Source organism: Staurois parvus, unplaced genomic scaffold (assembly GCF_062004578.1).
Source record: "Staurois parvus isolate SC_StPar_1 unplaced genomic scaffold, SC_StPar_1.0 ptg000886l, whole genome shotgun sequence".
In the NCBI taxonomy this organism is placed as follows: Eukaryota; Metazoa; Chordata; class Amphibia; order Anura; family Ranidae; genus Staurois; species Staurois parvus.
Window position 1 is genome coordinate 2536078 of NW_028318682.1, and position 21142 is coordinate 2557219.

Sequence of the window (21142 nt, forward strand, 5' to 3'; positions counted from 1 at the left end):
ACAGGAGAGACTAGGTAGCAGGGATGTTGAATTTTATATTGCCCGACACCCGGGACATGTAGTTTCGGGGGCCAGGCAGGTAGTTTTTTTTTTATCCTTCAGCCCTGCTGAGGGCAAGGTGGAAGCATTCAGGTAGCAGCGCTGCCGCCAATTGCTGCCACACAGTGCCAGAGTCCACACATTCCTCCCCCCCCCCCCCACGTGTACCGCCCACTGTCTCCCGGGCTCCGCTTGCCCTTTTGCGGGCCCGGGACCTGCTCACCGCCGTTGGCTAGAAGGGTGGGAGGAGACATCCGCTCCCCTCCCCTTCTTGTCCTGACCCAGAAGTGATGTTATGATGTCACTTCCGGGTCCCCGTTCAAAGATTTCCCACCCATTGAGGCCAGGAAAGAATGTAATGCATTGCGATGTGCACTGCATTATATTCAGGGGAGGCATCCAGGGTGTTTTAGAAATTGGATGTCTCAATAAAGAACCTTTTTTTTTTTTAATTGTAATACATCAAAGTTACAACCAAGCACATAACATCCCTTCCTTAAAAAAACTAAGGCCCCCCCACATATACGCACATACAAACGTAAAAGCACACGCTGGGGCTCCTACTCATGAAAACGTTGATTGCAGTACACGTTACATATCACCGCGCACACCTTAATCGCGAAAGCAATAATTCTAGCATGAGACCTCCTCCGTACACTATAGTGATGACCTTTAAGGGGGCTTTTAAAATGTTGCCTATATGAAAATACGGGGTACTGAAGTTTGTTGCCATTTCACATGTGCAAGCAAATTTAAGGTTTGCATTGTGGTATATGTATTTACTCGATGCAATCTCATCTTTTATATTTTACAAAAAAAAGAGTAATTTATTGCTTTTTTTGTGCCCTAAAATTAACTTGTATTTTTTACTGACATTTTGTGGTAATATCATTCAACATAAAAAATTGGAACTACCAGTATTTTCTTCTCTAGGGTCTCTGATTTCAGAAAATATATCATGTCTGGGGGGTTTTGTGTAATCTTCAGGTCTAAAATTATTTTTCAAACGTGTGCAAAAAACGCAAAAATGGCTCTGACAGCAAAAGGGATAAAGGATAAGCCGGACATGCCCCTTTCCTGATGAGCACCCAATCAGTGCTCAGTATACTGCAAGGTCTATCCCTTCCCTGCTAGTCCCTGGGTGCTGGAGACAGGCAGGAAGGGGGGGGGAGAAGGAGATATACAATGAAATGTTAAAAATATTACACGTTTAAGTCACCATAAAACCCCTTTTTATTTTAAAAGCCCCAAACATTCCATGAAGCATCTCAGATTTAAATACGATTTTGCTTCAAATGTATTTTATTTTATCTGGACAAGTAGATTATCATGAGGGACAAGTAGATTGGGGCCCCGATTTAGTCCCTGGACAAGTAGTTTTTTAAAATGTTCCACACCCCTGAGGTAGGCCATGTGATATCAGCATATGATATCATCAATAACCTCGACTATCCTCCCCTCCCTCCTCCTGCTCCAGGCCAATCACAGAAATGTTGCTGAGATGGATTACCCTGCAGCCACCTGGGATGGGGACCCCATTACTAAAGCTGGACAGAGATCAAGGCCACATTGTTTTAACTGGGGACAAAATCAGGGACACTTTGTTTCGGGGGGAAGCCTCCTAAAATCAGGGCCTGTTCCCTGAGACTGGGGACATTTGGTCACTCTACCTATCGATCTATCTAGGAAACTTTGTAACATATTGATTACAAATTTGATAATTAAAACTGTATACACATATATTGAAAAATGGATGTTGGGTTACATATACTGTACTGTAATGTGTTCCAGTCCTGCATCTCGCAGTTCCATTCTCTGTGTTTTTACTGACAGTTCATGGAACTGGTCCTTTTATAAATTGTCACCTCTCACTTCATCTTCTTGTCCTGTGTTTACAGTGCCGTGGTTCTGGATGGAAAGATCTATGCTACCGGAGGGATAGTGAGCAGCGAGGGTCCTGCGCTTGGAAACATGGAGTACTACGACCCCAAATCCAACATTTGGACTTTATTACCCAACATGCCTTGCCCTCTCTTCCGCCACGGATGTGTAGTCATCAAGAAATACATACAAAGTGGTTGACAAAACAAAACAAACACAGATGAACTGTCTCCTTAGCTGAAGATGTTTTAATACATGTACAATTTTTTTTTTTTTGATTTTTACCGTTTCAATGGCATTTGCGCCAAATGTGAAGCGGGTAATCAATTTTTTTTCTGCTTCAACTGCATTTTTTTGGTTATTTACAAGTACGATAAAGGACATTTTTGTTTTCCTTTTCTCTGCAGGTTTTGAATACACTCTACATTGAATGTAGAAGATCACCTACTCCTCTGGGTGATGCTGGAGCATTGGGCTCCATACTATGTACTATATTGTAAGTTACTAAGGCTGACGTGTCACTAGGCGGCATAGTGGAACACGTGGACACCTTAGGTGCAATAGATTCCCATATTTTTTACATGGGTTCAGTAAAATAAGGTTCGGGGAGGGCGGATGTGTATTTTACTAATAGACGTGAGGATGGGATTTTGTTTTTTTGTTTGGTTTTTTTTTTTTTTTTAGACGACTGTTTGGTATAGTACTGCTAAGCATCTCATTCTGGGGAAAGAGGGTGTTTTTTTTATATTTCTTTTGGAATGGCATTTTCTCATTCTTACAGATATATAGCATTAGCCAGGCAGGAGGAAAAGAAGCAGTTTGTCAGAACACTCAAGCGTATTTTATAACGCGATCATACATTTGAGCCTATTCAAGAAAATTCTGCAAGAGGCAGAGAACAGTACCCCAGAGCAACCAATCGGTACCCAAAGCAACCAATCGGACTGCATCGTGTGCTTTCAGTAACAAGACTCCTGATTGGCTGCTTAAGGTTATTGCATTTTGCTCTTTCCAGAGGTTACCAAATAAGTGTGATTGGCTGTATCCAACAGCAACTGGTCATGTGGTGCACAAAGAGTCTAAATATGATCGCTTTATCCATTCTGAAGGTCCTAACTATAGATTACTACAAGCAGACTATCAGTTCATACAAGACATCTGCTATCAAAGTTATAGGCGGTCCAACAAGTGAGGCGCATTTTTGTTTTGTTTTTTGTTGGCTCCCAGCATGCTTTGCAAGGTGGCTCAGAGCAGAAAGAGAAAGCACTGTGTGAAATTTAGCAGGCCACAGTACAGTAGACAAATCTTTTCATTTGCCCAGAACTATTAAAGAGTTGGTTCACCTTTACCACAAATCTGCCAATGCAGATAATTCCTACCCATAGATAAAAACAAACTGAGCAGCTTTGACCAACGTTGAATAATGCCTTTGCTATAGGTGTAGGCCATATATGTACCTCATGAAGCCTTGCCAAAAAAAATTCCAGGATATGACATCATTCCAATCTGTCTTGTTGCTAGTACATTGATAAGACACATTCCACAGTTGCTGCTTACCCCACCATCACAGGAACAAACTCTCAAAGCCCTACATATGTGTGGTCCACTATCTCTACCGTCACGGCTCAATCACCTCAGAGCTACTGCAACAGGGAAAAGAGAGATCATGGAAGGGGGTTTGATCTGGCTGGGAGTGTCTCAGCAACAAAGCAGGCCAGGATGATGCCATCTATGGTAGTTTTTTTTTAGCTAGGGCTTGGGAGGTATGTAACTGGCCTACACCATGCATGGTTATTATTAATCTTTGGTCAAAGCTGCAAAATTTGTTTTTATCTATGGTCAACCCTTACCTGCATAGGCAGTTTTTGGTAAAGGTGAATTAACCCTTTTAAAAATCACACATCAGCACAGCTATGTAACAGCTTCTGTTTTATTTCTTTTACAAACATTTTATATGTAGCATGAAGACAAACGTTTCACCTCATTTTATTTAAATATACCTCATAGATATAGACACCAACCAGTAACTTTTATAGGACTGTTAAATTTGAATGGTAGGGAGATAAAAAAAATAAAAAAGTTTGGTTAAAATTTGGAAAATTTAGATTTAATACGATAAATATATTTTTTGATGCTGCTAGTTAAAATTTCCAGAAATCGATCTTTAAGTTGCTATTATGTGAAATCAGGCTGAAAGTGAGAGAGTCAGCATTGTGCACCAATCAGGCTCTCCAGCACTGCAGAGTACTGTCATCCTAACATGTCAGGTGGAGGAGTGACACAGAAGATGGCAGTATAGCCACAGGCTCTAGCTATATAGCATGCTAGGACAATTTGTAGCAGTCACATCATGCCTCTAAGTACATCCATTAGTGTCTGTATATCTAGAGGCAGCTTTAATCAGGAATGTTGTTGTGAATCTCTATGTAGAAAGCCACTGATGTCTAAAATAATATATTGGCCTTGCTGTTAGGACCATATGTCCAGCCAACAACATTGCTGCCTCTATTGCAACTAGTACACATTTTGCAGTTATGGATGGATAAATTAACAACATGATTATTTTATCTGTCAGGCTCCAGGCTCAGATTCTCCCTGTAAGAAATCTTGGATAGAGTTCCCTCTGCCATTGGCTCTCATTGCCCTCACAGGACCAGTCCTGGTCCTTCTGCATTCTCTGGCATATAGACTAATAACAGTTCAGCTGCTAAAGGCATGTTCCCTCATGGTGGCCACAGTGGGGCATACTGAGATGTAGAGATCTCACCTACAGAGTAATCAGAAGAAATGAAAAGCCAGAAGGTCTTCCCCCTTCCAGCGTCCACCAAGAACTGCAGTATCAACCTTAGGTTGGCTGACTCTTAAAACCACTCAGATATCATCATACTTTGATTGTTGGCTTCTTATGCTGTTTTCCTGCAAGTGCAGGCCATATAAGTCATCAACATCTAAGTTATAGAACATTATCTGCATCTTTAGTTGGCTGTTATGACAAACTGTTTCCCTTTCTTAACAGAACATGTATTTAAATTATTTTAGATACAACCAATGCTTAGATCATATTATTTCCAGTACAATATTAGTCTTCCTGCAAATCTTAATGAAATTGAATCTTCTGCTATTACTAATAAAATGTCATTAAAAGACACATATATATTAAATTTGTAGTTACATATAGTTCATATGAAGGTGAGTTTTGGAGGCTATAACAGCTAGCTATGTTATCAACAACTATAAAGAAATGTGCCACTAGCTCATCAAAGATAACAATTTACAAATGTGTATATTTATTTTCTATACCTCTTTAATCAAAGTTGTAAGAAGAACAATAGCTCATGCTACATTCAATGTCCTTGTACAACTTTACCTGCTATCCCCATAGATTAGGTCATATCTGATCAGAGGTAGACAATGAAATACTGCATTTGTTAGTGAATGTGATCCTTGCCCCACCAATTGGGTTCTCCTTTGCACAGTCAGACCTCTGGAAATGGCAGGTGTGGTCATACTTGTGTCAGCTAAAAATTTGTTCCACCTGACCTGCCAACAAAGGTCATAGGTCTTTCAAGCAAAACTCAAAAATAAATGCTGTTTTATCTTGAGGAGCTGGTACATTTGGGCATCAGATGCCAATGTACATTGGCCGTTCATGTACAAGGTGGTATGAAGTGAACAAATTGCACAAATTAAGTGAACCTTGAGTCTTATAAGTAAAGAGCAAAATTTCCTAATTATTATTTGAATCCAGATTGGTACCATTTGGGTAGAATTCTTAGGGTCCTATATAAGAATGTACAATGGATGACCCTTGGAGAAGTGCCCCAGGTGCTAATGAGCTTCATTTAATAAGAAAGGCCTCAGACTCCATACAGAGCATTAGTATACTCTATTAATGCCTTTCATGGATTTAGTGATGGGCTTAAAAGCTGCAGGTCAAAGTCACTCTTTAATTCTGCAGTTTCACTGAGAACCTACACAGCCAGCCACTAATGGCTTCCTGGTAAAAGGCCGCTCTTCTCTCTTAGTTGCACAGCGTGTCTTTATATGTGGTATTCATGGTAATTACGGTCACAGAGCAGCAGTGTTCTTCAGTGATCAAAAGATCCTAGATTTAGATAACCATTGAAGAGAAATGTCAGTCTTTTTTTCTGTTTTGTGTAGAGCTAGGAAGGGTTAGAACCTCTGTCATGGGTATATTGTTGTCTGGTAGGCTTCTCCGAGCTTCTTGTATTTGTGGCAGGTGGTCACCAGAACAGGAAGTGAAGGGGAACCTCACAGAGATTCAACCGCTTCTCCATTTCCAGAACTTAAAAAAAGTTGGATTCCATTTTCATATATGTCATTTGCTATTTGCATATAAGAATCAAGATTGGCACTCTTCACCATTAATCAAAAACCTAATTGCATACCTCTACCCATGTGTAAGAAGCATTCTTTTTTTGCCTTTGTGAACAATGAACAGCCTTATACAGGAGCTTGCAGCAGGATCATTTTTGTTTCTGTTCGGTCACTACTGCCATGGATGTCCAGGCACAACTGGCGTCCAGCAAGTGTCTGTGAGCACCTAGGAGCCCACCGCTGCTGCAAACACACCAATCTGGCTACCTTCAATGGCTCCAAGGGCTGTATGGGGCGGGAGAACAACTGTCTTTTCAATTATAACATTAACCAGCAATACCGCTGCATGAGGGCATTTTATTAATTCAGAATGTTAATTCAGAATATAGTTCTGCAAAGTTTTAAATGTTCTTTTCTGTGCCCATGTTATCTTTTGTACTATTCATATAACTTATTCAAGTGGCCCTAAACATTGTCTATGCTAGCATCAGAACTCAAGGGAATCTCCAGATCTTTTTCTTTGTCTCTGAGGAGCCCCTTTGATTGTAGACATTGTTGTATGCAAAAGTCATACTTCTGGGGCTAAACCTGACCCCTCCACTTAATAAATAGTCCAGTGCCAGAACCTCAGAGGTCAGTAGGAGTTATGACATTGGACTATTAAATAGCAGGGGCAGGGCTAGTATTAGGCTGGCCATACGCTATAAAATTTTCTTACAATTTTCTGTCCAATTTCCTTTAGATTTACCTTCAACTATGAGTGTTGTTTAGGTTTGACCTCATATTATATGGTTTTTGGTAAATCTAAAGCAAACTTCTCAAGAAAATTGTATAACGTATGGCCAGCCTTAGGGGGGCCTAGATACAATCTAGGTTTGGAACCCACATCAATAAAAGGACTCGGGTACATAAGTTGTTAGCTTAGACACATAGGGGTTGATGCACTAAAACTGGAGAGTGCAAAATCTGGTGCAGCTCTGCATAGTAACGAATCAGCTTGCAGATTTTTTTTGTCACAGCTTAATTGAACAAGCTGAAGTTAGAGGCTGATCGGTTTCTATGCAGAGCTGCACTAGATTTTGCACTCTCCAGTTTTAGTCAATCAACCCCATAGTCATTACATGGCAGGTTCACCTTAAGGCCTACCATACAGTCAACTTGTAATTTGTTACATAGGCTCACAAGTCAGAAACATGTACAGATATATACTGATAGCTGCAAGGGATTGAGCAGTACAGTTTGTAGCCAGTGATCATTGCACTCCATTGGACAATGATCACCTGATAACAGTTGTAAATGTTGCATCTTTTAAAAACTCTCACCGTTAAAGTGAACAGAGAAACAGACTGCTACATTGTGCCTGGGCACTCTGTAGCTGAAATGTAATTAAGATTTAAAAAAAAAAATATTTTAGGACTTGATTAAAAAAAAAAATGAGCTGGCTTAGCTGGTTTGGTGTTTTTAAACACTACTTAAGGCCATATTCGCATATATACCACAATGCAAATGAACACATGGTGTGTTGCGCTGTGGTGCCATTCATTTTAAATTGCAAATACACAGCGTACCACAATGTACTTGTGTTATAGGGCACTCCGCTCCGTGCATTGCTGTGATCTGTGTTTGGAAAAAAAAAAAAAAGTACAGGTGTGTTATTTTGTACATTGCAATGTTATGACAGCTTTATAAAGTGCGTGGGCTGCATTAATTCAGTGCATGCTGATGTGCAAAATAACACACCTCCACACTGTGAATGGGCCCTAATGTTGGACTCTTGCGTGGTGGTTGCATGCTCCTTCTTTCTGCCATGTGTTCTTTGCCAAAAGTATAATATATTACTTGGCAAAAGAAAAAGTTTTAGTTTTTTGCATTTTTACTTTTCTATAAATGATGCTGAACATTTGCATTGAGACTTGAAGGAGTCATAACTGCTAAACCAATATCCTGTACTATTTTGCTATATCTTTAAGAGAAGATTAAATATTTTATTATTTAATTATAGATATTATTTGTTGGCAATGCTGAATCCACTATCCTCACAATAATGTCCAATTTAATATATTATTTTGTAATAATAGTTATATTCACTTCTGTAAGACTTTTGACGTAATTTACTGCTTTGATTCCAAGATCAGTGATGTCCCAAAGGATATGAATACATGCAATGATCTATTTTGCCACAAAACAGATTGGATGCAGTTTTTATTTTAAACACTTATTTTGATTATGTATTTTGTTCATTATGACATACAGTAATATATTTTGAATAATTTTAGCTCTATGGTAGCTTCCTCCATTGCGTGCAATAAGAGCATTTGAATTTGTAGTCGCTTTTAAATATACTAATAATGGAGCAAAAACATTCTTATGTCCAGAATAATCTTGTTATTGATAATATCCTCATGACATAAATTTGTTTGTAAGGAATGCAAAACTTTTTTTGTGAATTCCGCTAGGTTAGCTTGTTTTCGGTGACCTTCCAATCAAATCACTGGGTTCAGATAGGATATAACAACTGACAGTCTAGTTGCAGTTTTACCATCACATAAAGTGTACCTGCCAGTGACAAAAACGGTGGAGCAGCCATTTTGTAAGCTGATTAAGAAGAATTATTATTTAAATGACTATAAATTTAAAAGATAAATATGTATATGAAATTTCTAGCAGATGGCAGAATGAGATACTTAAAAAGGGTTTACTTCAGCAAAGTATCGAGAGCATCCATTCTCAACTAGAATTCCTCCAGAGGTTGCAAGAGGTTCCTTAAGCAATGCTTGCATAGTTTTGGGACCAATTCCACTTGGTAGAACCAGCTGCAGGACACCAACGATCTTTTTAGTAGTGTGTAAGGGTGACAACCTGACAACCACTGTAGGGGGGGCATTCTTCCAACCAGTCACCAATGTAAGGGGAATTTTTCCCCACTGACCTCAATAAATTGGTTTTAGCAGAGGTTCCACAATAACTAAAAATTATTTCAAGGGGTCCACTGGGGTAAAAAGGTTCATAGAGGGTCTACAGCCCTAGTGCACATCTTGCAAACTTTTAGGGTTTCTGTGCATCCCTTGGTCACCAGAAGCCTATGATGGCAGCATTGCTTTACAAAGGAGCTGTGATAGCAGTTTCATATAACATGTCTCCATTCTCTTGATTGTCACCTACAGCACGTTTCCAGCAGCATATCCACAGTCTCTGGCCATCTCCTCTTGTAAGTCTCCATTCTCTGATTGCTCATTTACAAAGGGGGTTGATAAAAAAATAATCTGTTAAGCCCGCTACCACAGTTCTGCCATGTGGCAAAATCTATACAGTAGGTAGCGGTTAGTAGGCAGCACTGCCACCAAATGTGACCCATTTAAAGTGGATGCCAAACACTTGGCTCATGATTTTGGCACAGTATTTCAATAGAAAATCACTTTTTGGATCAAGAAGTATGACCTTGTGAATACCTGGCAGACGCTGATCTACCGCCCTCTGAAAAGAGACACACTATGATTCCCTTTGTGAAGCCCGTCATGTAAATGAGCTCTGACTGTCTTTTGTAGGGTTACATATACTGCATTTTACATGTGGCCCCTTGGTGGCCTTAAGGGCTGTAATAGAGACCTACACCTACGTTGACAGCTTTTGTTCTAGAAGGCATGGCACTCTTGTGTTCTTTAACTGGGTTACATCCAAAAAACATTAATACGGTGCACCACAAAGGAGGTAAGAAAATCATACTCGTTCTTCTTTCCGCTGAAGATCCAGAAAATATCCTTGTACACTGAGCTCCCGCCTGACCCTATGGCCTTATTACATTTTTATACCTATTACCAGAAAGATACAATGTTGCTATAGTGATGCAATAATAACATGCCGGAGTGTTGCCATGATTCAGAATAGAGGAATAAAGTTGCCAATGTCCAAGGGAGACCTGCGTCCTCCCTCCCCTCCTCAGCCTTTCCTCATCCTCCCTGCTTTGTAAAAGCCATTTCGGTGCCTGGAAGCTCATTAAGCAGTGGGAAGGCTGTTTGATGATCTCTGCCAACTTCTTCCACCGCTCAAGGGTGAAGCCGCACTTACAAAACAATATTAAAGGAAAGTGTGGTGTATGTTCAGGGAGTGCATCGTATGAATGATTATTGCCTTGTTTTCCTTAAAGACAATTTTCGATATGACTTTCATATTTTTGCAAACTTGCTCATTTTTTTACTTTTATTATTGAATTAGATATCGGAATTTGTAGAGGGAGCTCTCTGAGGCTCAATGCATTTTTTTTTGCCTTTCTTTTAACAGTTGCTGTTGTGATATCCAATACACAGGTAGTATATCCTTCCCTTATTTTTTTAACTCTTTTTATTAGGAGTACAATATTTTTATTGAGCAGTAGACAGAGAGAAAATATTCCGCTCCAGGCTCTGGTCCCCAGGCTGCTACCAATACCAGGAGCTGGTTCCCTAGAGCCACTAGGACAGTTTCTGTAACAACTCCAAAAAAGATAGGGAACCACTTACCGTAATAAAAGCCTCAAAAGCATTTAATAGTCACATCTAACTGACAGATCCATCCATCCAAGGTGCAAGCATCTAATGTGTTTCACTCAATGAGGAGCTTATTCAAAGGGTATGAGCAATAAATGTTTTGAGGCTTTTCGCACGATGAGAGGTTCTCTCCTCATTTTCAGCGTTGTTTCAGAGATTGTTTTTAATGAGTCGTGAGACGTACACGGCTGGTATAAATTCTGATTGGAAGTTCGATGCATTTAATATAAAGAATACATTTGCAGAACATTACATAAAAAGTAAACTTGTAAAACGTATTCTAATGATAGAAGTATCAAGTTGTTAGTCTACTTATAATTTTTTCACACAATATCCACACGTTTTACTGATTGGATTCCATTGGAAACAATGTGTGAATCCAGGGTGAAGGTTGTGTGAAAACATTTATAAATAGACTCCAAAGTGTCCACCAAACACTGGCTGAATAATTAATAATAGCAGTTCCTGGCTTTCCTCATTTAGAATGTCCAACATCATTACTGGAAAAACCATTCAGTTTGTTCTCTCCAGTAACGTATGACCATTTACACCCTGGTCACAGCAAAGCCGATTTTGAAATTGTGTGACTTACAGTGAAGTCGCACGATTTCAAAGTCAGGTGACTTGCCAAATTGAGGTGCGATTTGCAAGACATCTGACACAGATGTCTATGCAAATCGCACCAAAAGTAGTGCATGCACTACTTTAGAAATCGGTGCAGCTCTGACCAAGTTGGAACCGCACCAATATGGCTGCTGTAATAGCGGACAATAGGGTGCAACTTGGCATACGATTTGCAAGTCACATGGCATGCATATCGCATGCCAACTCGCACCCAATGTGGCTGGGGTGTTATCTAAATATAGGTCACACACAGAGCAGCGAATGTATGTTGCCATCCTAGATACAGCCAAGCGAATCTCTCAGATAAACAGCGCTATCACCCAGAGGTGGTGTGCTGCAGTTATTAACTGCTTTACACACATCCAGCTCAACATATCTACCACCCAAATGTGCTCAAAGATTAATACAGACAGTGTCTCTTTGCTGGCAGGACTTTGGATAGAGATATGCTGTGGCATGCACTTTGGGGGTCTATTTGAAAAACAATTGTGGATTGCATTTCTCACACACTAATGCAAGCTGAATGAATAATCCCAGTATTTTCTGTAATAGATCAATACCTATGATCGTCAGCTCCATCTAGTGACCAAAATGTGGTATATTTTCTAATTAAAGTGGTTATAAAGGCTCAAAGTTTTTTCACCTTCATGCAATCTATGCATGAAGGTAAAAAACCTTCTGTGTGCAGCTTCCCCCATAAAACCCCTAATACTTACCTGAGCCCCATCACAATCCAGTAATGTGCACGAGAACCTTTAGCTCTCTGGGGGCTCTCCCACCTCATTGGCTGAGACAGCAGTAGGTGCCAACCGCTGTTGTCAATCACAGCCAATGAGCACAGAGAGGGGGCGGGGCCAAGTCACGGCTCTATGTGTGAATGGACACGCAGAGCAGTGGCTCGGGAGTGATCCTGTGGGGAGTTCCCATAGCAAGCTGCTTGCTCTGGGGGCACTTGGCAGGAGGAAGAGGCCAGGAGTGCCGGTGGGGGACCCAAGAAGAGGAGGATCAGGGATGCTCTGTGCAAAACCACTGCACAGAGCAGGTAAGTATGACATGTTTATTATTTGAAAAAAACTGCCTTTAATATCACTTTAAGGTATGGTGGCTGCTTGAGCATATTTGTATTGAAAAATCTGGGCTAACATTTTTGTAGATGTTGCAATCTACTTGTACACTCTCATTTTGGTCCACCATCAACTATATCATACAAAGGTGTAAATCAGTGGTCTCCAAACTGCGGCCCTGGAGCCAGATGCAGCCCTTTGCTTGCTTTTATCCGGCCCTTGGGGCACCATTTCAACCACTGATACCAACAATGGGTCTTTGTTCCGCCCGCTGACACCAATGACTGGAACAATTTCTCTCAAAACACAAACAATGAGCCATTATCCCCCCACCACCACCACCACCATACACACACACACCTGACACAAATGATGGGACACAATTCCTTCCAATGATAAAAATGATAGGGCATTGTTCTTTCCATTTTTTTCCCACTGCCATTGGGATTTTTTTGATTCCCAATGGCCACAGTCCAGCCCACCTAAAGTCTGAAAGGCAGTAAACTGGCCCTTTGTTTAGAAAGTTTGGAGACCCCTGGTGTAAATGAATGAATACAAATTTAAAGGGTTGTTTAGATTGGCCTTCATGCATAATATTAGTAACTCTAAAGGAGACTGGGAGATTGTACAGAGATAGCACAATCAGCTTTATGTGTATGGCCAGCTTTAGAGGTGTACCTGTGAGACAGGATAAACAGTGTGGTGTGTGACCTACTATTGGTTCTCACTACTGGTGAGCGGTATTTCAGTACTTATTACACTTATCATACTGGACCATGAATGAGACCCCTTTGTGGTGAAATGCCTATGCACTTGGAAGTACTATTATAAAGTTTGGAGCACAGATTGCATTGTTTAGGGTATTTTCCACCCTGCCAGAAGAGAGCAGATTTTGGCACAGATTACATTCCCACTGCGTTCCTGCTTTCTAGTACAGTTAGATGGCTCTTACAAAGCAGCAAGGATGAGAAGGGATCAGGAGCAATGCAAAATAAATTGTGGCAGCTTACTGGAAACATATAATAAAAATAAATTTTAAATGTAAGAAGTAAAAGCTTTACTAGTTAATGGAACCATGGAAGGAGCTATATGGGTCACACATTCAGACCAAACCTGGACTTCAATTTTTCTATAGCATATAAGACAATACCCAAGCTTGACAAGCAGTTTTTGGCTCAAAAAAGTGGGCAATCAAATCTTTTTTCCCACCACATGCACTAACCTGCCTTAATCTGCACAGACCTACTGCAAAAACACATAGAAAACAATTGTGTTGTGTGCTCTGTTCACACCACAATGCTGTGTTGAGGTGGGTTGCTGACCCCATCGTAGCTATGCAGTAGTGCATAAAGACAGGTGAAATGTCATTTGTGACATTGCAATAAAGTTGAAAAAGGAAAAATGTAAATTGTAAATGCAAGGCACACCCCTCAGTGCCACTACACAGCAAACACCAGCTTGCACCCTAAAATTACCTGTTTTACTGTGTGGGCTGATGTGAACGAGTCCTAAGGCAACAAATTGACTGGTGCTTTTGTCCTCTCAGTGAATCAGTGAAAGGAAGCATCTGTTTGGTGGCTACGGTCATCAAGAACCAATGAAAACCACTGCTCCTTCAAGTTTTTTTTTTTATTACAGCCCCATTTACTTTTTACATATAGTTACATAGTTAGTCTGGCCAAAAAAAAAGACAAAATTCCATCCAGTTCAACCATTAAAAAAAAAAGTTATAATCCTACACCCACAATTGATCCAGAGGAAGGCAGAAAAACCCAGCAAAGCATGATCCAATTTTCTCCTGCAGGGGAAGTAAATTCCTTTCTGATCCCCCAGGAGGCAATCAGATAATCCCTGTATCAATTTTTTAGAATTAAAAGAACACGGACAGATAATGCAGCAATTTTGTGTACGCTACTGTTATGCATTAAAAAATATAATTTTCTAAAAGGTAAACTCATAGCCACACTTTCTGAGTATCAGTCATGATGGACCATATTTTTTTTATTCTTTATTCAAAGAAACCAACAGTAGAACATATGTGACAGTACATGGTATCACATAGTAATCTCGCGGTAGAGTCCGACATTTATCTCATAGAGATCAGGGGAGATACAAACATCTGTCATTTTTTAGAAACTTTTGATCAGATGGGAATGGAGCCCCAATCTATATCATAATGCATAGGAGATCATTTTCATAGGTTCTTACTAACTTTCACCATCTCTCTGCCAAGACGTATAATAATTTGCTGTGACGATTTACACATGGACCTTTAATAAAGTGAACTTTATTTGTGTTGCCCAAAGCAAACATATTATTCTTTTCACTTTCCCATTGCTGTCTGAAAGAATGAATTCAAGGACTTGGTCTCTTGTCTGGTAGGGAGGATTTATCGTGATGGCCCTGACAGCACCAGGAGTCCATATTATCTTTCAGATGTCTCCTATTTATCAAAGAAATTGCAATGATTTTATGTGTGTCCATATGTGAGCACTGCATCTACTGTCCCACACAGCAAAATGCAACCCATAGGCATTTAAAGGGTTAGTGGTATGATCCAGCATCAGTAGAGAGATTTATTGTATGAATCAAGATGCGACCTTATAGTAAACCTCATTACACCTCTTCTGTTGCTGCCTTGGTGGGTAAGTGCCCCCAATCCCCATTGTATCTCAGATACCAGTAATATTCATAGGCTGCATTCTCAATTCAGGGAACAAAATGGCTGCCAACCAACGCACAGCAGGTCCATCGTAACTTGTATTTTCTGAATGCTCTTGTATCTGTTGATCTGAATGTGATGGATTTTTATCATTATGCATTTTCCTGTGATATTTATTCTTTCAACAAAGAAAAAGCACAATTATAAGATGTACTGTCTCTCCTACTAAGGGGAGACCCTTCAGACTCTTCAGCCAGGAAGTGCAACACGCTTCTATCTGCCTGGTGCAGGATGGGAACTACTTTCTTTCCTCAAGTTGGTGTGTCTCTTACCTCCAAAGGAGGTGTTCGCATATAAGGAAGGACTCACAAAACACACAACTCCAGTCAGCATCACACATCTGTTCACACTGAAACCAACCTATTTCTGTGAATAATAGAAAATAAACAGGGTTATCTGTAATGGTACTGTACATAGTTTATGTTACTGGTTAAGATCTTGTTATATTATAATAAATATATTTATAGATCTAGACTGATGGCTGTTGTTTTCATTTTTACTACTATAGAAATGGGTTGTTTGACTTATTTACATTGCTTTTGAATCCTATACAGAGCATACTGAAGCAGCATTCTCCACCCCTGAGGATCATACACATTTATTTAACTTATTTATATTGTTTCTGCGGCACTTTGCAAAATATACAGAAGCAGCATTCCCTGCCCCTGAGGAGCATGCACATTTATTTCATGTATTTACATTGCTTCTGCACCCTATACAGAGCATACTGAGGCAGCATTCCCCACCCCTGAGGAGCATACACATTTTACTTATTTCCATTGCTTCTGAAACACTTTGCAAAATATATAGAAGCAACATTCCCTGCCTCTGAGGAGCATACACATTTATTTGTTTTTTTCCAATGCTTCTGCATCACTTTGCAGAATATACAGAAGTAGCATTCCCCACCCTTGAGGAGCATGCACATTTATCTAAATTACTTACATTGCTTCTGCAGCACTTTTGCAGAATTTACAGAAGCAGCATTCCCTTCTCTAAAGGCTGTACAGAAGCAGGTGTTCTAATCCCTCCGCACTCTATCCAAAACTAAAAAAAGAAAGTTTTGCCTTCAGTTATTTGGTCATACACTGAGCAAATTTCGGCTGGTTCTTAATGAACCAAGAGAAATTCGAGCCTGGGATCCTTCTGACTGAGAGCTGAAAATGGAAGGAGCCAGATTCTCCCAACAGAATCCAATCAAATGTAGCCCATGTTCATGTTTGGTGACAGTTGTGGGTGTCAGTTGTTAGAATACAATAGGCAGCAGGAGATTTGTCCATCCACTCTGTTTAGCATGGATGAGGAAATCACATAACTTGTCTTGTTCAGCTTGCAGGGCTAAACAAAACAAATATTACAGTGTATAGCCAGTTGTAGACAGTCAGGCTAGTAAGCAGCGGCAGCTTACTTTTGGAAACTCTGCTCCTACATATACAGCATGTATCTTAAGCCTTGATGCTCACCTGAGAAATACGGGAATTTCCATTTCTATTCTCATTGTGAAAATGCTAGTTGCATGTCTGTTATGCTGATCCTCTGACTTCAGTACTATGAAGACTGACCTAAAACAAGATGCAGATCAGAGAAGTCAGATTCAAGTTAGGAGTCTTTATCTGCATAATTATTCTGGGTCGGTGACAGCCAATCAACTAGGTTTTCAGAAGCAGAGGTCAGCAATGTCAGATGTGTTCCCAGATTAGGTGTAAAGAATTAAAGCTTAGAAGATGTCACACGACTCTTTATTAGCTGCCACTTAAAATGAGAAAAAAAAACTAAAACAATTTTAAAACATTTTAGTTAGAGTGTGGAGGAACTAGATCCCCTGTCAGTTTTTGTATTGCTGTCTGTTTCCCCTTACATTATTAATTTTCCCCACAGAGATACAGACAGTAGAAGAAACCTGACCTGAGGTTCAGTGATATCACAGGAAGTCGGGTGAAATCTCTCATAAAGGGACACTAGAAGCAATAAAAACCTGACAGAGGGCCATAGCTTTCCCACACTATACAGTAAATAAATAAAATAAAGTAATGGCTGGAGTTCCACGTTAATCATAAAAAGTGTGATACAATGTTGAAAATGAAAATAAAGCTGTACTTGGGCTTATACCTGTTGAAAAAAAAAAGCTGAACTCAGGCAAAATAGTAAATAGTGTAAAGCATGTATGTGAGTGGTTATGCTAACCAAAAAACGTGTAATTCCATTCTCCACTCTTGTGATATACATGTCCCTGCCATTCCACATACATGGAGTGACATGTTTATTTCCTGCAGCTGCCATGTCATTGCTCCACTTCCTGCCTGCTCTTTAGACAAGGAATCTACAGCTCTATCCAATTACCAGGGAAATAATTCAGGAAACTTCCTAGTTGTGCAGTGTGGCAGAGTTAAAAAAAAATCAGTAGACTAGCTGAACTGGATTTTACAAATCTTTTGATAGGGCCCTATATTTACCATGCTCATACAACTGCACTTAGTCTGGCACCCTCGGCTGTTCCTTTTCATAAATGCACTGATCAGCCATAACTTTATAACCACTGACAGGTTAAGTGAATAACATTGATTATCTTGTTACAGTGGCTTCTGAAAGTCAGTAGGATATATTAGGCAGCAAGTAAACATGTCCATGAAGTTGGTGTGCTCAGAGCAGATCCATGCCCACAGCCAAAAGCACCTACAATGGGGTAGTGAGTATCAGAACTGGACCACAGAGCAATGGAAGAAGGTGGCCTGGTCTGATGAATCATGTTTTCTATCACATCATGTGGATGGCCAGATGCCTGTGCGTGGCTTACCTGGGAAAGAGATGGCACCAGGATGCAGTATGGGAAGGAGGCAAGCTGGCAGAAGCAGTGTGATGCTTTGGGCAATGTTCTACTGGGAAACCTTGGGTCCTGCCATTCATGTGGATGGTACTTGACAAACCACCTAGCTAAAGATTGTTGCTGATCCAGTACACCACTTCATGGAAACCGGATGCAGTATGGGAAGGATTCAAGCTGGCAGAAGCAGTGTGATGCTTTGGGCAATGTTCTACTGGGAAACCTTGGGTCCTGCCATTCATGTGGATGGTACTTGACAAACCACCTAGCTAAACATTGTTGCTGATCCAGTACACCCCTTCATGGAAACCGGATGCAGTATGGGAAGGAGCAAGCTGGCAGAAGCAGTGTGATGCTTTGGGCAATGTTCTACTGGGAAACCTTGGGTCCTGCCATTCATGTGGATGGTACTTGACAAACCACCTAGCTAAACATTGTTGCTGATCAAGTACACCCCTTCATGGAAACCTGATAGCAGTGGTCTCTTTCAGCAGGATAATGCACCCTGCCACACAGAAAAAATGGTTCAAGAATTGAGGAACACAATAATGAGTTTGAGGTGTTGACTTGGCCTCCGAATTCTCCAGATCTCAATCAATCAAGCATTTGTGTAATGTGCTGGAAAAATCCCCACCTCGCAACTTACAGGACTTAGAGGTACTGCTACTGACAGCTTGGTGCTAGATACCACATCATACCTTCAGTGGTCTAGTGGAGTCCATGCCTCGATAAATCAAGGCTGTTCTGGCAATAAAAGGGGGGCCTGCTCAATATTAGGTAGGTGGTCATAAAGTTATGGCTGATTTACCTCTCCCCCCCCCAACAGTCACCGTCGCTGACGAGGTGTCTGACCGCCATACTGTGGGAAAAATCCCTGTGAGGGGAGGAAGACCATCTGTAGCCGCTCCAGCTAAAGGAGAAGAAGGTGGTGTTGAGAAGGCATATGGGGGGCTAATGAGAATGGTGAGTTAAAATTTAGAATCAGACTTATACTGTTTAAAGCTTAATAAGGGAGAGACAAAAGAGAGAAATAGACCCTCGGAGACCCCTGGTAAGGAAATCGTGCAGGGAGGGAGGAAGGAAAAAGAAAATAACATTTTCAAGGGACACCACCTTCGGAGGGCCTTAACCCCAACTTGTTCATTGGAAGGAACCCCTTTGCTGGGGAAAATTAGAAAATTCTATTAACACCATGAAAAGTAAAGCGGCAAAGGGGGGAGGGCCAAAGACATCCCAAACAAGTTCTATCAGAAAATACATACCCTCACAAGAAAATCATTTAGAGGGACAAACCCCAGAGAGACATCAAGGAGTAAGTGGAAGAAGGGAGGTGGAAAACGCCCAGATTGTCAATGGGATAATAACAGTCAAAGTGTAGAAGCAGAAGATAAAGAGAATGAGTCGGTCAGTGAGAACCCTGAAGAGCAAGAGAGGACCTCACAGATGCTTCCTAAATCCGATATAGCAGACATGTTTATGAGATTGGAACGCTACATAAAACAGGAGGTGGCGATAATACATAAAGATCTGGGGCAAGTTTTGCCACGAGTAGAGGAGACTGAGGGGAAATTGGATAAATATGCCAAAGTAATAACAAAGTTGGAAAAACAAATGGAAGAAATTAAAAAGGAGCATAGGAATCTGCAATATAAACTGGAAGATAAGGAGAACGGAGATAGAAGGAGCAACCTGAGGATACGGGGCTTACCTGAGACCTCGCAAGGAGAAGATTTGTTGGAGATAATGGTGAAAATATTTAACACAATAATGGACCGATCAGCAACGGAGCATCTGAGGATCGACAGAGTACACAAAATAGGAAGATCCCAAGGAAGCGGAAGCAGAAACTCTAGAGTTGTGATCGTGTGATTCTATAATTTTAAAGATAAAGTGGAGCTATGGAAGAACACAAAAGGAAGACCAGTAATAAAATATGGAGAAGCCAATTTATAAATGTTTGCTGATATATCATCGGAAACATTGGCCAGAAGGAGAACGCTGAAACCATTACTGGAACAGATGAAAAAACAAAACGTATGATACAGTTGTGGGTTTCCAGCATGCCTAATCAGATGGAAAGACGGTCATTCTGCAAGAATGAGATTTCCGGAAGACTTGAGAGACTTTTGTGAGAGACTTGATCTACAGATAATAGATCTCCCAAGATGGGAGGAGGGGGCAAAAGAGAATAGGAGATCAGAAAATGAGAGTTGGCAGGTGGCCTCCAAAGGGAAAACACACTAGAGATAAAGTGGGGAAGAGGGAGGAAGAAAGGGAGGGAGATTATTGGAAGGCCGTAGTTGACTTCCTTTTTTTTCCCCTCTCTTCCTCCTGCCCTTCTCCTGAAAAAGGCAAAAAAGTGTTTAGAAGAAAGGTGGGAAACAGGAAGTCGCACATACATCCAGACATGTGGCCCAGGGTTTAGGAACGGCTGTCAGGATGGGGGGGTATGTAGTAAAAGCACCACCCTAGCTCAGAATCAATGGTGGGATTAGGACCACAGATGATTCAAAGGCAAATTAAGAACCCAGGAGGAGTAGGGGGGGCTATGGAGTAGGGGGGGAGTATGGAGTGGGGGGGGGATATGGGGTGGGAGAATAATGTAGCGGAAAGCCCCATGCTCCTTCGAATGGATGATGGTACTCTCGTTGGGAAGAATTTAGAAGGAGGGAAAGGGAGAGAAAGGAGGAAGAAGGGAAGGAGGAGGGGAAGGAAGAAAGAAAAAAGGAAGAAAGAAAAAAGGAAGAAAGAAAAAAGGAAGAAAAAAGGAAAAATATATATACACACGGGAAATGGAGGAGGTTAGATTTATGACCTATAATGTTAAGGAACTAAATAGTCTGGAGAAAAGGCATAAGATCTTTAGTGAATTACAACAACGATCAATTGCAATAGCGTTTTTACAGGAGACTCATTTATTACAGGAAACAAATGTGAAGTTATACTCCAGACATTATCCAACCTGGTATTATGCAGATTCACCAACTAAGCGTGCTAAAGGAGTGGCAATTGGTATAGCTAAAAATTTAAGATTTACGTTGGAAATTGGAGGATCCTGAGGGGTGTTTTCTGTTCCTGAAGGGGAGATTACAGAAAGGCAGGACTAACGAGATTGGGAAAAGAACAGTTA

The 21142-nt window shown here is 40.7% G+C and overlaps 1 protein-coding gene across 3 annotated transcripts in view; it reads left to right on the plus strand.

Moving 5' to 3' along the window:
- KLHL29 (kelch like family member 29) overlaps nucleotides 1-15665 on the plus strand; it is a 1282993-nt gene extending 1267328 nt beyond the window's left edge. For all 3 annotated transcript variants that reach the window (XM_089656087.1, XM_089656089.1, XM_089656088.1), the window contains one exon: nucleotides 1938-15665. In XM_089656087.1, the coding sequence (XP_089512213.1) occupies nucleotides 1938-2121 (184 nt within the window). In that variant the 3' untranslated portion in view covers nucleotides 2122-15665. The remainder of the gene's footprint in view (nucleotides 1-1937) is intronic.
- Nucleotides 15666-21142: the final 5477 nt, after the last annotated feature.